The sequence below is a fragment of the Thalassophryne amazonica genome, chromosome 17 (genome assembly GCF_902500255.1).
Source record: "Thalassophryne amazonica chromosome 17, fThaAma1.1, whole genome shotgun sequence".
Lineage (NCBI taxonomy): Eukaryota > Metazoa > Chordata > Actinopteri > Batrachoidiformes > Batrachoididae > Thalassophryne > Thalassophryne amazonica.
This window is the reverse complement of record NC_047119.1, coordinates 18,885,045-18,902,493: the sequence shown is the minus strand read 5'-3', so window position 1 is coordinate 18,902,493 and position 17,449 is coordinate 18,885,045. Positions and strand designations below refer to the sequence as shown.

The window sequence follows — 17,449 nt, the reverse complement described above, 5'->3', positions numbered from 1 at the left end:
CCTGTGTAATTCTTCATTGACCGCTAGATTTCATCAGATGTCATCTCCAGGATTTTGCCACATCTGGGGGAAAAAGCTACTTAATGCCAAATTTCATGCTTTCATCACAAAAATGTACAATTATTTTGCCTATCTGCTGTACTAGCATATTAACATTTATGGGGGAAAAATATAGTTCATGGTTCCTAGCAGCAGATGGCAGTATAACCGTTCATAGCTGCTTTATATAAGGGGCCCACGTGTCAGCTGGGGGTCACATCTCTGCTTTGTCTTTGTTCATCTGTATTGTTTCTTTTTTTTTTTTTCCTCCAGACTTTTAAAGGGGGGTGTGACAAAGTTTAACTCTAGCATGATTTGAACATAGACTGTGTATACATACTGGACAAACCCTGTGTGACATTTGTCCAGTATGTTTACACTTTTGAATGATAAGCATCAATTTTCTGGTGGTGTAAACACGGCTACAGAAAACCTGTGTGGTGGGGGGGGGGTCAACCTCTCATTCTCCATCCTAAATGACTAGATGAGGCCGATTACACGTTACATGAGAAAGTGTCTTTCGACATACAGTATGTGTGACATCTTGAGCATACAGGCGCCGAGATGAGGTCGTAGTGACAACCCACATCTTTGTCTTTACCTACACAGGCAAAACTTGATGTTTCTCCCTTCATTTTCCAGACATTCATGTAACACAGATTTTGTGAAGGTTCACTGTGTTCCTGAATATTTACCCAGTAGATAGCCATTAATTATCCTGTTATCACATGAGATGTGAGAAAGGGGGTTGACCTCACAGCTCTGCAATATGGAATACTTGAGCGCAGATTTTATTGCCTTGTTTTTCTAAATGGTAATGGACTGCATTTATATAACGCTTTCCATCTGCGTCAGACGCTCAAAGCGCTTTACAATAATGCCTCATGAAACATGAAAAATCACTTAATAATAATAACAATATTAATAACAACAACAAAAACCTGCCTTAATAATCTTACAGGTTATATAATACTTGACAAGATTAATGGCTAAAACATCTCCTGCATGCACAGCCCTTCAACTTTGTACAATTGGAACACTTAGGCCCTTGGGCCTATTTCACCAAAATCACATACCCATACATTGATTTATTTCTCAGCTTTAACAATGTAAAAATGCAAAACTTTGGATCAGCTGAAAGACAGGTCCTAGGGGATGTTGTGGATGCCAAAAAAAAAAAAAAAAGAAAGTAAATAATACTTGGTAGGAGTAAATGAGTTTTTTTCCCCCAAAAAATGAATTCCATTTTATGTCTTTATTTGCTTGGCGTTTCAGCTGTGGTTAGTTGATATGTGATTGTAGTACTTTTGTAGAGGAGACTTCGCTTGACATTTTGATGTATAATAAGTGTATGTTGGTGTAAGCATTGGTTAGTTATGAGCATTCAAAGGTTCCAAAACAGGGCAAGTCCCCAAATTTGGGTACTCTTGGGTTTAAGCGATATACAGTTAGGAAAATAAGTATTTGAACACCCTGCGATTTTGCAAGTTCTCCCACTTAGAAATCATAAAGGGGTCTGAAATTTTCATCATAGTGAGATCTTGCATGGAATCCCAGACCGAGGGACATTGACAGTCATTTTGTGTTTCTTCCACTTTCTAATAAATAATCATAACAGTTGTTGTCTTCTACCAAGTTGTTTGCCTGTTGTCCTGTAGTCCATCCCAGCCTTGTGCAGGTCTACAGTTTTGTCCCTGGTGTCCTTAGACAGCTCTTTGGTCTTGGCTATGGTGGACAGGTTGGAGTGTGATTGATTGAGTGTGTGAACAGGTGTCTTTTACACAGGTAACAAGTTCAAACAGGTGCAATTAATACAGGTAAAGAGTGCAGAATAAGAGGGCTTCTTAAAGAAAAATTAACACATCTGTGTGAGACAGAATTCTTGCTGGTTGGTAGGGGATCAAATACTTATTTGCAGCAGTAACATACAAATAAATAATTAAAAAAATCATACATTGTGACTTTAGGATTTTTTTTTTTTTTAGATTATGTCTCTCACAGTGGACATGCACCTAAGATGAAAATTTCAGACCCCTCCATGATTTCTAAGTGGGAGAACTTGCAAAACCGCAGGGTGTTCAAATACTTATTTTCCTCACTGTAAACACAGTAAAATTGCCAAGTTCTTTGCAAGCTTTTACCCTCAATCAAAAAAATCAATAAAGAAGAAATGTAATTCTTATCGGTACGTCAAGTGCACTTTTCTATCAGGGTTTTAGCAGAAAAGCCACAATCATGTTTTCTATAATCTAAAAGCAACTGAATTTATGTTTCATTGATCATTTTTAAATAAGGAAAATCATACAACTGATCACAGAGGTCGCATATGTATTTATTATCTGGTCATACAGTTTTTCCGAATATTTGTGAATGACATACATTTGAAGGAGTGGGGGTTGGAACTGTACTTAATAAATTGTCTCATTTTCCCAATCAACACCACAATTTATCAGGTTTTCCCCAGGGACATGACCCACTCATTTACCAAATTTCAAGAATATACTTTGAAAATTTTCTGAGTAATCCTGAGAACCAACCAAAACAAAAACACGACAGGGGTAATAATGATACAAAGGGTGTAAATAAAAGCCTTAAACAAGGAGGACATTTACTGAAACTAGTTTTTATTTGTCTGCGCACAGTAAAACATTTTTGACATTTTCAAACAAGCTGACAATGGAACAAATACAAATGTCTTGAGTTTGAGCTGGACGTGTGGTCAGAGTAGGCACACGATAGCCACTGGGTTCACACAGCTGGCACTGTTCTGCTTTTGGTTTTCACTGCTGTAATAACACAGTCTTCAGCTTTAAAAAGTACACTTATATTGAGTAATCAGAAAGTTTCAGCAATTGATCAGTGTGTTCACACTTTCACAATCGTATGTCCATTTGCTTACGCCGCCTGTTTATGTCAACCACACTACACACTGTGACTATGAATCATCGCTATATGAAATTCTGCCATTAACATATTTGCATTAAAGAATGTGTCAGACACAAAAAACAAAATAAAATGACCTACATATAAAATGTTACAGCTTCTCCACATTTTTTGTAATACTGGTAGATTCAATCCTAAAGGTAATGCATGTGATGAAGGGGTGGTGCAAACACACACATTCATCCTTCAAGGATGATAACTTCTTTTTTTTTACCATCCTAGTCATATTACAATACTGTTAGCACTCACGTCTGTGTGCTGAACACACTTTTGACAACTGCTTCGTTTGAAAGAAATCCTTTTTGAAAATTCCTCCAGGAAATGATGAATGAAAGTGAAATGTAGATACACAAAACCATCACATTTCATTGCTGAAAATAGCAATGAAATAAAGATAGCAACCTAATGTAGTTTGTAATTGTTGCTACATAAATAGGATAATGATATAACTGGCACAGGGAATTTTTGATGCATCAGTTTTAGATGTTAGCGCTGATTAGGGTTTAGAGCTGATGTCGCGCATGGATCTCACCTTATGGGTTGCACGAATCGGAATCTAATCGTGACATACCGAAAGATTCTCACCCCTACTATATATAGGTCCTAAGGCCCATTGGTGTTGGTGCTTATACCCAAAATCCGTAGTGGGAAACAGTTGAGAGGTCTATGAACACCTTCCCACCCCCACTAATGGGACTGTTAATTCTACCCAGTTCTTATTGAAATACTGTCCCTTACAAAGTACAAAGTCAAACTATTCCTCAGTTTGAATTTATTCAAAGTCAAGTTGAAAAACAGGCCCGGGTCCCCAGAGGTGTAGCCCACACAGGGGCTCCATCTTGTGAGATACCCCGAACAAAGCAACCCAATGGTTTTTCTGACATTTTTATGACAATGTAGACGGTACAGTGGGTGAGTTTTATTCCCGCAAAACCTAACTTCACGTAGACAGAGGGGAAACCCCGCCCCTTGTCTTCAGGCCACAGTTGTTTGGTACCTGGTGGAACCCAACTCCTTTGTTTGCTGGACTTTTTAATCAGATAAAACCAGTTCAGACCAGTTGACATGCATACTCAAACAAATAACTAAAACTCACTAAAAAATATAACCATTTAAGCATAGCAAATACCTAATATAGGGCAAAATAAAATATAACAAATAAACACAGATATATCTAACAGGACACCAATTTGACTCAGGTTACTTTCCCAGGCAAGGTTGGTATCCATTTACAGCTGGGTGGACTGAGCCAATGCAGATTAAGTTTCTTGTCCAAGAACATAGACAAGTATCGTGACTGGGAATTGATCGTAGGTTGACATATTGGTAGCCCATCTTACTCCCACCATATTTTTCCCCCCAAATGAAAACAAGGTGTTTTTAACTTGTAAAAAGTTAAAACGCATTGTAAGCGTCATGTCCGAGGACACGCACAGCAGTGAATCAAGTTTGAACCCAGGTCTACATAGTGGTAGCCCAGTTCTTTGTCCTTATGGGAGCTTGTCAGATTTGAATTTTGGAGAAAATCGCACACGACATGGTGGAAATCCTGCGTGAGTTTGTGTGTCATAGTCACAGAAAGTAAAAATACAGGCATAATATTAAAAATCATCACCTGGCATGACTGGCTTACTAGTAGTCCAACTGCAACACGTTGTTAATAAAATCGTGTGTAGCTGTCGTAGCATTCCCCGAGCCTTTCTTTTGGATAAATGTGGTCTGAGTTGATTCAGACCTCTACAACATTAATAACCCTGGTTTTAGCTTTCCATCAGTTTGTTGAAGAAGGGATTTCTCTCAAACGGAACAGGTGTCAAAGTTGAGTAGAGCAGTCAAGTCTTCATTGTGAGCAACAATTAAATATGACGCAAATTGTTAAAAAATTAAATAATTTATACTTTAGCATGCTGCAACTAACAATAAGAGCAGAGAAGCTGTTGGTTACAAATTACAATAGTTTCTATCAAGAGACGCCCTCTATGACACAAATCTAATATTGTCTACATTGTGAGAAAGCTGCAGCTGTACAATAATCTATCAGTTACAAGGAGCTTTTTCAACGACAAGGAAAAAAAACAAACTCCAGACTTCAACCAGATTCACGCTGTCAATTTTATGAAGAAAACTATCCTCTGGAGAGTTGGTTGTTTCATCACACAATGACAAAAGAGAAACAAAATTCTGGTAACAGTGGCTACTGAGCATTTCTTCACATTTCCTGAGGGGAAATCTCGAAACACACACACACACACACACACACACACACACACACACACACACACACACACACACACACACACACACACACACACACACACACACACACACACACACACACACCTCCACAGTGTTCAACACTAACGATGCAGATGAGGGAGTCTGCAGCAAGAACAAAAATAAAACTTAATTCAAAAGTAAAAGAAGAAATCCCGGAGCTGATTTGACTCAGTATCAAACTGCACTTTGAAATGACATCAGGCTGAAATGGTTTTTCACATAGAAATAGTTAAAAGTTGTCATATTATAGTACAAATACTGTCAATGCACATTCACTGCAGTTATAACATTTAATGAGTAAAATCTTACAAAATGCAGCTCATTATAGCATTAAAAGGCTTTTGTAAAGCTCCAACTAAAAGTAACCATTAGCACGTTGCAAAATTACTCTTAAACAATAAAAGTGAACCTTAAAAAAACCCCACAAAATTAATTGTGCATTAATGACATTATACCCATCATATGCTGAGCAGTTAAACATTTATTAATTTTTTTTTTTTTTTAATATGAAGCCCGATTCTCACGTCATGGATATGCATTCAAAGTTTCCATTGAAACTTTTTCTATAACTTGGAAAACCTTAGAAGGGCCACTACAGGACTCCATAATGAACCGGGATATTCCAATACTGTGCCATATGGTCTTGTTTTAACCATAGTTGGGTTTTCTTGATGTTCAAAAATGCCCCCCCCCCAGTCTCATATTTAGTCATACTGTATTTTCTGGTGTATAAGTCACGTTTTGTTGTTTTTTTTTCCTACTTTGGGAGGTCCTGCGACTGATAACTCAGGTGCAACTTATATGCCAAAAAAACAAAAAAAAACAAAACACAATTGTTATTCCTAACGTTATTCATAAATAACTATTTATATAGGACTTTCACAGGATTGAAAGCACTAAACAAAATAAACTGCAATATTAAAAGAATATATGCCAATAATAAGAAATGCATGACAAAAAAAAAAAATCATCCCACATTAATGAGATGATAATACAGAAAAAAGGTATGATTTATAGTCCAGTGTGACTTACATACGGGGTTTTCTTCTTCAAGAGGCCCTTTTTAACAGGTGCGACTTATACTCCAGAAAATGTGGCACTTTGATAATCTGTTGCATTTCCCTGGAGCCCATAATGTTGTCATATATTCCGTGACATCACTGTGAGATTTTTATAAAATCAAGAGGTTATGCTAAAGTTATACTATGGGTGTGATACAGTTATTTTTGCACACATCACACGGGACAAGTCCGGTGCATAAACTGCACGCTGGATAACATTCACGGGCAAGTGTGATCTTCACAAGGTGGCTGGTCACGTTTGTAGACCATAACTTTCCAGGATGCACATCTGTTAAAGTGAGAATGGGGCTCAGGATGCTGGATTCTGGTAACAATAACATGCACAGTCACACAGCAGATTTGCCCTGCTGTCACAGGTCAAGGGTCATGCACTACCATCCACCATATAGAGTATTTGCACTGATATCATAAGTCAAGGGTTGTGCACTAACATCGTTGCATGGCCCATTGGCCCAGTGTTTGAGCTGGTTGTTGAAATAAGGCTCCATGTCCAAATTGGTTTTAATGAGTGTAGCTCCAAGCCAGATCAGGCACAAATATCAGTCTGTCTACTTCAGTCCAGTTAAGATCTTGTTCTGCTGTTGTGGATCTCTGATGTCATTTGCATTTTATGTGATACTGCACACTGAAGCCAAAAATTCCCTACAAAGTAACTGTGGTCAGACAGCTCTTTTTTTAAACACACTTTCATGACTTTCAGTTCAGATGGATGGACAGAATCTTGTCCCACAACAGCAATCTCTTCATTGTAGTAAGTCCTAACCTCATGATTTAAGCATTGAGAACGTGCTGACATTTTATACAACACAAAATAATTACTCCAAATTATACTTACACTTGATTGGCCAAACTCATGATGTCATGTGCAAATCCTCTACAAAATCAGTGCCTGAGTGCAAAACTTTAATGATTGCTGCCATAATATTAAAGGGGTCATATACATATTTTCAACAGCTGTTTTAAAATTTTGTAGCTAAAAATACTCCATAAACAGCAATGATGATGCATTGCAACGTAAACCCATATTTCTCAGCTTATGTATGTGCCTGTCACTTTAAATAGAAAGGACCTGCTGCTGGCCACACCCCTCATTTTCAGAGAATAGTGTCTCTTCTATTTGATGTTTTGTCATTTCCTATAATGCAATGTATCGCTATGCAATGGTGCATTCATAAGTTTTTTGTTTTTTTTTTGCTCAAGTATTCAAGCAAAAATGCCTTTTCCCCTCAGTTTTGCTGATCTTTGGATAGCAAGAAACACAAACCGGAAGAAACACTTCCAATGATTTAGTGTGCATGCTATGTAGTGCCACACCACACTGCATTATGGGTAATGACGTAGTGTAATTCTGTCACCTGTTCTTTAATTTAGTCTTAGTCTTGTGTCAAATGTCCTTTTTAGTTTCAGTCATATTTATTCATTCACATAGTCATTTGCATTTTTTTAGTTAGGTTTTATTCAAGTTAAAGTCTGGTTATTTTAGTCTTGTGTTAGTCAAAAGAGAACTGAATATATTTTAGTGTTGTTTCAGTCAAGACATTTTAGTCTTTGATTAAAAAACCCATTTACATTATTTCTGATTACCATTTCAGTCAATAGTGTTTCTAAAATAATGAACGTCATAATGACCTGACAAAATACACTTGTTGAATTATTTGTAAATATATTTTAGATATTTTAAATCTGCAGTGCTTCCCGTCAGATACTGTTAGTTATTTGATTTTCTTGTCAGTCTCATGATATTTAAAACAGGACCAGTTATCAAGCCTTTTCTTCCACGAGATCTGTTTGCTGCATGTAGTTTCATGTTGCAGCCACAAGGTGGTAGCAGTAGTACAGGAAACACAGTGGCAACATTCTGAATGCAAACATTTTGAAGGCTTAAGGCTTGCAGATGAAAATTAAGAAAGACTTTATGTCAGTTTTTATTTCATGCAAAACATTTTAGTCTGGTCTTTTATCGTCAACAGTAACGCATGTTACTATCGTCTTCGTCAGCGTTTTAGAACACTGACGCCGTCTCATCATCGTCATGAAAAAAAAGAACATTGATGAATATATTTCGTCTTGTCTGACGAAATTAGCACTATAATGACAAATCATTCAACAGATGCTTTTGGCTGTGTTAATATATGTTCACATTATTGTCATCTTGTGCTCTGCATTAGTCCACACAGATATTTACCAGTACAAAACACTATACTATCTTCTGCTTTGAACCCACTGGTCACCATTACAAGCATTAGCTACATGAAGTAATTCTAGAGTTGCTGCCGTACACTTATGGGCACATGCAAAGGTCAGTGCTTGTGCATTGTCAACATACAATGCATTTGAAATTTCAATGCAATGTGATACGTTTGTGGTGCACATTGCATTTCTTGCACAAAGGAATGCATCACATACCCATACACAAAATAACAGAGGAGACATGCACACAGTTGTGTTTCAGTGCAATAATGTGAGCACAGTTTGACAGTGTAGTCTGGCTCAGTCCTCATGTCTTGGGGATCAAACAAGAGTCCAGATATGGACTTTTGTGACATAGGTCACAGATGCCTAAAACAAGCTGTGTCAGGCGTAAATTTTACTTCCAGCAGAGTACTTTCTGTCCGAACAGACAGAATTTTCAGTCTTTGACAATGTTTAACATAAAACACCAACCGGATGTGACTGTTAATTGAAGAACAGAAAAACAATCTGGCACAATATAACCCCTTTAATAGTTGAGAATGAAATGGCAAACACAAGAGTAATACTGAACTGACTGAAGAGCCTTCAAAAACAGATGGCTTGCTGTACGCTTTGCTCCCCTCACATTTTGATCATATCGAAGCAGAGGCCCCCTGAGAGTGGTGTATGATACGGAAAAGCTCACAGTTTATGGACTTATTATCCTGGTCACAATTTATCCTCCACGTCCCATTAGAAAGTGGTCAGTCAAACCAAGATCAAATAAATGTCCAACTGCTGACGTTAACTGAAATATTAAACGTGTTGTTTATTCTGCGCCCTGCCCCTGACAATACCCATCAAAAACTTTAAAAATAAAATAAAAGGTTAGATGTCTAACTATAATTGGAATTTTCACAATGTATAATTCTGGATTTTCTCTTCTCCAGTGTGAAAAATCACAAATTTCTAACCATTATCATGTACAAAACCCCATCTACCTCCCCCCGTCCATTCGCTTGCCTCTCCTCAAGACTGCGGGTTGTCTGAAGGTGTCATAGCAATGTAGGCTCCGTTTTGGGGATCTTCTTTTTCCTTGGCATTGACCGGACTGTAGGTGGTATCTGCTTCTGTCGTGGTCTGTAGTGAAAGGGTTTAAAAAATATAAATATATCAATACAGACGTATTGTGGTCCTTATGCATATATTTCATAAAATAATGTTAATATGTTAATCAAGACACTATTAGCTTGACCATAAAGGACAATTCACACAGTGAAGGTGAATGTCCTGCATTTAAAGAAATGTGTGCACAATAAGTAACACACTAAAAGCTAAAATTATGAATTATGCAAAAAAAAGAAAGAAAAAGAAAAGAAAGACAAAGCAGCAAAGAAACCACAAAGACTTACAGCATAGAGAGCCTTGGTAAACACAATGCTTTTAACTTCATTCTGCACAGAAACACACAGCAAATTCATGCACAGAGCGTTAGTGTGTGTTTGAGCAACTGAGGGAATTAGGTCAAAATGAACACATTCCACACTAGGACATCAAAGGCACATAGGACAGTGTTAGCATAAAATGACAAGAAGTGGGCGATTGCAGTGAGACATCTTAATGCTCATTAGTACAGCTGGCAAAGGCTTACTGTGTGACTGTGAGTGGACCCCAAAGCTCTTATATGCAACCAATTATCAGACACGTAGGCAGTTCCCCCCCATCCCTCCCCTCCCAATGAGACACAAGGAAACGGTCAATGTTCGTTGGGGTCATCTGATACCTCGCCTGTTTCTGATAACAGCAGCACGTCTGAACCAACGTTTGTGTCACAGACAGCTGATCCAACTGTTTTCACTGCAGAGATTTAATCGTACTCAGAACTAGAGACATTCATCACGAAATGCCCCGCACGCAGTACTATTTTAAATGTAAAGTGCAGTAATATGTACATGTGTGGGGTAGGTATGTGGTTGAACCCTTATGTGTTTGATGTAAACTGGGATACACAGTGGAAAAATTGGAGATTGACATTATATTTATTTAGAGGATGTGGCCAACAGTGACCATAAAAAGTTGGTAGCCTTCAAACAAATGCAACTATTGGTAATTTTTTTAAAGTAGGTCAAGGTCACTGGACTTCGAACCCATGCAAAGTACTCCTCCAAGGCATGTACCCACCAAATATGAAGTTTCTGCAAGCAACAGGTGCAGAGGTACATTGCGGTGAAGGATTGGACAGTTGTGACCATTGGTGACCTTGAAAAGTAGGTCAAGGTCACCAGCCTTCAAACCTCATGCGAAATACTCCTCCAAGGCATGTACCCAAGCAATAGGTGCCGAGGTACATTGCGGCAAACAAATTTCGGGCGAAGGATTTGACAGTTGTGGCCACTGGTGACCTTGGAAAGTAGGTCAAGGTCAAACTCATGTCAAAGTTCACAAAGATATCCCATACTTTCAAGTAGCTAAAACTAGATCGAGTTTTGTTCAGTTTACAAAAATAAAACATGATTCTGTTGACATACACCATTAATCACCTTAAAATTGTACTGCTGTCTAGAAATCTGCTGAATTGAAAATCAACAAATAATGGCAATTCACCTTAATTAAATTGTTTTTTTTAAATTGTCACACTTTTGTTACATTACTTAACCTACTTTAGTGCAATATACTGCCTACCATGAATGTAAAAACATCTTCAACATGCTCTCCTTGTGGGAAGTTCTCCATGGTGTCAGTGACACTTGTTAAGGCCTCTTCACATATAACACAAAGTTGGGCAAAAGAGGCAGAAACCAGCCTAAAAGGGCCCACCCCCCAGACTGGCAAACCGCAAAAATTCCAGCTGCTGTCGGGTGGGACACACGGTCGACAGACGTGAACGATCCCACGGTGAAGGTTTCATGCACATGAGAGGTGTGATACCACATCGCGTTCACACAGCAGCGGAAGCAATCAAATGTACAAATGTACATAAATTCATGAAAATGTGTCAGGACAAAATAACGAGAGAGCACAGAACATCATAAGAACAATGAATGTACTGTTCAAATGTAAGACAATCATGTTACTGGTAATGATTCTGTCACCACTGTAAAAATAAACAAATAAAACACACACACACACAAGCAATATTTACTGTTACTGTATCAGCACTCTGGCAAAACTATTTCCATCGGGATTAATAAAGTCCTTCTTATTATTCTTGTGATGTGTAATTGATGCCTTGATGGTCGGAAATGTTGGATCAAATGGATTTTGTTTTGCCTGTTAAAATATTTAATTCCTGTTATAAAGAGCAGACAATACATAGTAGAGAAGCTTGAATCTTCGACTGGACTGGGTTGCTTGACGTGGGGACGTTTCGCTTCAAATCACAGAAGCTTCCTCAGCTAAAATTCTCTGGTAGTCTGACTTCTGTCTTGACTCTTGTAGAGAAGAATAAACCAGAAGCCAACAAAAGCTGGAGTTTTTTAACCTAACCAGTTTTTTAACCTAACCTGGTTAGGTTTTAAACCTAACCTGCTTAGGTTAAAAAACTCCAGCTTTTGTTGGCTTCTGGTTTATTCTTCTCTACAAGAGTCAGGACAGAAGTCAGACTACCAGAGCAAGAATTTTAGCTGAGGAATCTTCTGTGATTTGAAGCGAAATGTCCCCACGTCAAGCAACCCAGTCCAGTCGAAGATTCAAGCTTCTCTACTATGGAAACCACCTGGACAACTGAGAGCCTACACAGAAACAGACAATACAAGAATTATCTTCCTGCTGTTCCTTTATGTACATGACCCATTACCATGGACATAAACAAGGAAGTAATTTACTGAAATTTATTGTAATTTACCTTCACGTGACATTCTACCTCAATTGTGTTATGTGTGAAAGGGCCCTAAGGATTATAAAGGAGTGCTCCTCAAAGACCATAATGAGAACCTAATCAAGAGCAGCCTCTTGATTTATTGTACTGTATGTCAGAAACGTTATACCTTCTGTCTGTGGGCACGGACTAGGAGGATGGTGAGAACCACAAGCATAATTGCACCCAATCCCACAATAATCAGCGGGAAATTGGACATCACTTTGACTATCAGCAGGAGCTTCTGTACTCTTGCTGCAGATGCATCATCGATCACCACACTCTGTTTGGGGGGGCACAAACAAAGCACAAAGAAAGAAATTGATATGAATAGATATGCTGGAAAGAAAAACATGCAACGTAGCTTCAAAGACCTTTTAAGAGCATTACTTTGGAAATTTTTGGTTAAAGCACACCACTCACAGCTTCATGGTGAAACGGACCGCACAATGATTTTCATAGAGCATCAACAGATCCAAGTCTAGGCTTCCACCTCCCATGTGCCTTCTGGCAAACTATAGCTCATATCTTCTTTTTGAGAAAAGCCTTCTCTGTGCCCATCCACCATGAAGCTGTATAATGGAGAATGCAGCAGTTTAAAGATCTACTATGTCACAGGCTCAATTCAATTCAATTTCAATTTATTTTCATTTATATAGCACCAAATCACAATAATGTTGCCTCAAGGTGCTTCACATGAGTAAGGTCTAACCTTACCAACCCCTAGAGCAAACACACAGGTGACAGTGGTAAGGAAAAACTTCCTCTGATGATCTGAGGAAGAAACCTCAAGCAGACCAGACTCAAAGGGGTGACCCACTGTTGGGCCATGCTACCGACACAGTTGACAATACAAATATAACACAGAAGCCTATAACACATTCAGGGCTGTAATAGTGTCTTGGTGGCTTTTCTCACTAGTCTCCTTCCTGCATGGTAACTTATTTAGTGAGAACTGCATCCTCCAGACAGGTTTACCTCACAGTACCATAATGTTTGCCTTCCTTAGTGACTGATGTGAATGAAATCCAAGCCATATTGAAATGTTTATGTATCCATCCCCTGACTTGTCTAAAGAAAACTGGCTGTAAAAGTGATGATTTAGTTGTGTTATAGTATACACGTCATGGCATGAATACTTTTGCATACCACTGCAAAATAACAGACCTTTATATTTATATTTTATTTATGTCATGTTGTACAGATTAGTTTTCACTGTGAGTGTACACTGCAAAAGCTGATATCTAAGAAAGTAAAAAAAAGACTTGTTTAAAGAAAATTTTACTTAATTTTTGTCTAAATAGAAAAATAATTGTGGCAAGCATTTTTTTTACATAGGAAAAAATTTCTTATTTTGAGAAAATGTATCTCACGTTTTCTTAAGTTTTTCCAGCTAAAATTAAGCTGTATTTAACCAGTAACAAGGAAAGGCAATGAATTTCAAATCATCCAAGCAAAGGAACAAGATTGCTTGTTCTTATTTTAAGGCAGAGGCAAATCTTAAAATAAGAATTCTGTATAGTTTTAAGGCACATTTTGATTATTCACTACCTAGACATTTTGCTAGTTTTGAGAATTCTAACCAAGTACCTTATTCTTACCACACTGGTAGATTATATATATATATATTTATATATATATATACACAACCCCTGGCAAAAATTATGGAATCACCGGCCTCGGAGGATGTTCATTCAGTTGTTTGATTTTGTAGAAAAAAAGCAGATCACAGACATGACACAAAACTAAAGTCATTTCAAATGGCAACTTTCTGGCTTTAAGAAACACTATAAGAAATCAAGAAAAAAAGATTGTGGCAGTCAGTAACAGTTACTTTTTTAGACCAAGCAGAGGAAAAAAATATGGAATCTCTCAATTCTGGGGAAAAAATTATGGAATCACCCTGTAAATTTTCATCCCCAAAACTAACACCTGCATCATATCAGATCTGCTCATTAGTCTGCATCTAAAAAGGAGTGAACACACCTTGGAGAGCTGTTGCACCAAGTGGACTGACATGAATCATGGCTCCAACACGAGAGATGTCAATTGAAACAAAGGAGAGGATTATCAAACTCTTAAAAGAGAGTAAATCATCACACAATGTTGCAAAAGATGTTGGTTGTTCACAGTCAGCTGTGTCTAAACTCTGGACCAAATACAAACAACATGGGAAGGTTGTTAAAGGCAAACATACTGGTAGACCAAGGAAGACATCAAAGCGTCAAGACAGAAAACTTAAAGCAATATGTCTCAAAAATCGAAAAATGCACAACAAAACAAATGAGGAACGAATGGGAGGAAACTGGAGTCAACGTCTGTGACCGAACTGTAAGAAACCGCCTAAAGGAAATGGGATTTACATACAGAAAAGCTAAACGAAAGGCATCATTAACACCTAAACAGAAAAAAACAAGGTTACAATGGGCTAAGGAAAAGCAATTGTGGACTGTGGATGACTGGATGAAAGTCATATTCAGTGATGAATCTCGAATCTGCATTGGGCAAGTTGATGATGCTGGAACTTTTGTTTGGTGCCGTTCCAATGAGATTTATAAAGATGACTGCCTGAAGAGAACATGTAAATTTCCACAGTCATTGATGATATGGAGCTGCATGTCAGGTACAGGCACTGGGGAGATGGCTGTCATTACATCATCAATAAATGCACAAGTTTATGTTGATATTTTGGACAATTGAAAGGATGTTTGGGGATGATGAAATCATTTTTCAAGATGATAATGCATCTTGCCATAGAGCAAAAACTGCAAAAACATTCCTTGCAAAAAGACACATAGGGTCAATATCAATGAGCAGATCTGATTTGATGCAGGTGTTAATTGGGGGGATGAAAATTTACAGGGTGATTCCATAATTTTTTCCTCAGAATTGAGTGATTCCATATTTTTTTCCTCTGCTTGGTCTAAAAAAGTAACCGTTACTGACTGCCACAATCTTTTTTTCTTGATTTCTTATAGTGTTTCTTAAAGCCAGAAAGTTACCATTTGAAATGACTTTAGTTTTGTGTCATGTCTGTGATCTGCTTTTTTTCTACAAAATTAAACAACTGAATGAACATCCTCCGATGCCGGTGATTCCATAATTTTTGCCAGGGGTTGTATATATATTAATGTTGAATCAACTTGATACAGATTTTAAATTTTCTATAGCAGTAATTTTAATTCTGTCCACGAGATGAGTGTGAAATGATAAAAATGACACATGGTTTGTGTTTCTAATAATGATATGGTGACAGTGATGTTAAGGAATAGCTAGAAGGTTGTGGGTTCAAACTCAATCTGAAAACTTTGCACATGATGATGCCATAGTCAATGCCAAAAACATATTTGACCGGTATGAAAATACTTTCTCTAGTGTTGAAAACTACACTGTTGCGGGGATTTAAGTTGACTTCCAACTGTGATTTATTGTGGTTGTTGCTCAGCTTGAATTATTTATTTTGTTTATTATTTTGTTTATTATTTATTTATTTACAGTGGATTGATCATCTTTACAGTCATCAATTAAAAACAGAAAGCTATGAATATTACTGGCTACACCTAAATAAAAAATGGAGAATGATTCCAAAAAATGTGTTTGATTTTGATGCAAAAAATCTGGTGACACATTTGTGTTGCAGCACATGATGAGTGACAATGTACTGTATTTTCCAGAGTATAAGTTGGCTCTTGAAGAGGAAAAACCCAGATATAAGTCACACCGGAGGACAAGTCACACCTTTTTTCTGCCTGATCAGTGCTTTAATTTGGGATTTTTTCACATTGTTGTTGTGTACTTGTTATTATTGGCATTTATTCTTTTATTATTAGACTTTATTTTGTTGAGAAACTCCTATATACCGTACTAAATAGTCATTATAACTATTATTTTTCAGTATATAAGTTGCACTGACGTATTACTTGCAGAACCCCCATAACCAGAGGTGCAACGAAGTCACCATCAAGTCATTCTCAAGTCATGAATCAGCAAGTCCCAAGTCAAGTCTCAAGTCATAATGACCACCAATTGTTTGTAAGCTGACTTGAGACTTGACGTGGCACTTGCAGACTGATGACTCGAGAATGACTTGACAGTGACTTCATCCCAACTCTGCCCATAACTAGTAAAAACAGACTTATACTCTGGAAAATACGATACTTACCTCATTGATGAACATGACAGGAAAGATGGTTTCAGTCAGGCCTCGAGTTTTCCTGTTATAAAAATGAAGAAAGCCTTTTCAGGAATCACAATATTGGCATGTAGCTTATATTTTGCTGCAGATACTCACGAGAATCCAGAGATTCTCTGGAGCAGGATGTTAACCTGTGCCCTCTTGTTTGCACGTACAATCACTCCTGTCGTCTGAGAAAAATAACAACAATCATATATATACCTCACGCGTAGCCAGGGGTGGGCCTGGATGGGCCTGGGCCCACCCACTCGTCAGCCAGGCCCGTCCCATCCAATGAGAAGGCTGAGTCGACACTCGACAGTCACCTGTTGTTGCCTCATTGTATTCCTATGATATGGTATTGCATTAGCACTGAGCAACAATTAATACATTTTGTCAAAAAAATCTGGTTCATCTTCTGTGATTTTTATTAATTCATTTTCAGAGTACAGTGGTCCCTTGCTATAATGCGGTTCACCTTTCGCGGCCTCGCAGTTTCGCGGATTTGTTTTTTAGAGCAATTTTGCATGCTTTTTTTTTAACGCGCATTGTGTTGTGTGTCCTTATCAGGTGGGCTGGTTGCAGCACTGGTCGGCATCACCGCGATTGCTCTCACTGCCTCCGATGTGCTTTCTGCGGGCTTGGTAAATGCAGCAGCGGGCCACTCACACCGCCCTCCTGTCTGCTGTGCGGAGCTGCGTCAAATCTGGCAACAGGTCCAGAGATCCGCTCGCTGTTTTGATGTGGATGTTGATCGCAGCCGCAGAGCTCCGTGGCCACCGAGAGAGGACTCGGATTCTTTGCGGGTCCCGCATCCGTACCTCCGGATGCAATGAGCGAGGGGAGAGCTGCGCATTGTGTTCTGCGTGTGTCTGTTTATAATCTTCTCGCACAGAAGAAAAAAGA

At 38.2% G+C, this 17,449-nt stretch overlaps 2 protein-coding genes across 5 annotated transcripts in view; both read right to left on the bottom strand.

Moving 5' to 3' along the window:
• The window catches only part of nup54 (nucleoporin 54), a 38,882-nt gene extending 28,551 nt beyond the window's left edge, over positions 1-10,331 (bottom strand). For all 3 annotated transcript variants that reach the window (XM_034192932.1, XM_034192933.1, XM_034192934.1), the window contains exon 1: positions 10,316-10,331. The gene's annotated coding sequence lies outside the window, so the exon portion shown is untranslated. The remainder of the gene's footprint in view (positions 1-10,315) is intronic.
• The window catches only part of LOC117530007 (lysosome membrane protein 2-like), a 79,861-nt gene continuing 69,430 nt past the window's right edge, over positions 7,019-17,449 (bottom strand). The window contains exons 9-13 of one of the 2 annotated variants that reach the window (XM_034192935.1): positions 16,661-16,734; positions 16,532-16,583; positions 12,500-12,652; positions 9,926-9,967; positions 7,019-9,653 (exon numbers count right to left, since the gene is read on the bottom strand). In XM_034192935.1, coding sequence (XP_034048826.1) covers positions 9,543-9,653; positions 9,926-9,967; positions 12,500-12,652; positions 16,532-16,583; positions 16,661-16,734 — 432 coding nt within the window. In that variant the 3' untranslated portion in view covers positions 7,019-9,542. The remainder of the gene's footprint in view (positions 9,654-9,925; positions 9,968-12,499; positions 12,653-16,531; positions 16,584-16,660; positions 16,735-17,449) is intronic. The other variant, XM_034192936.1, reaches the window with a different exon arrangement.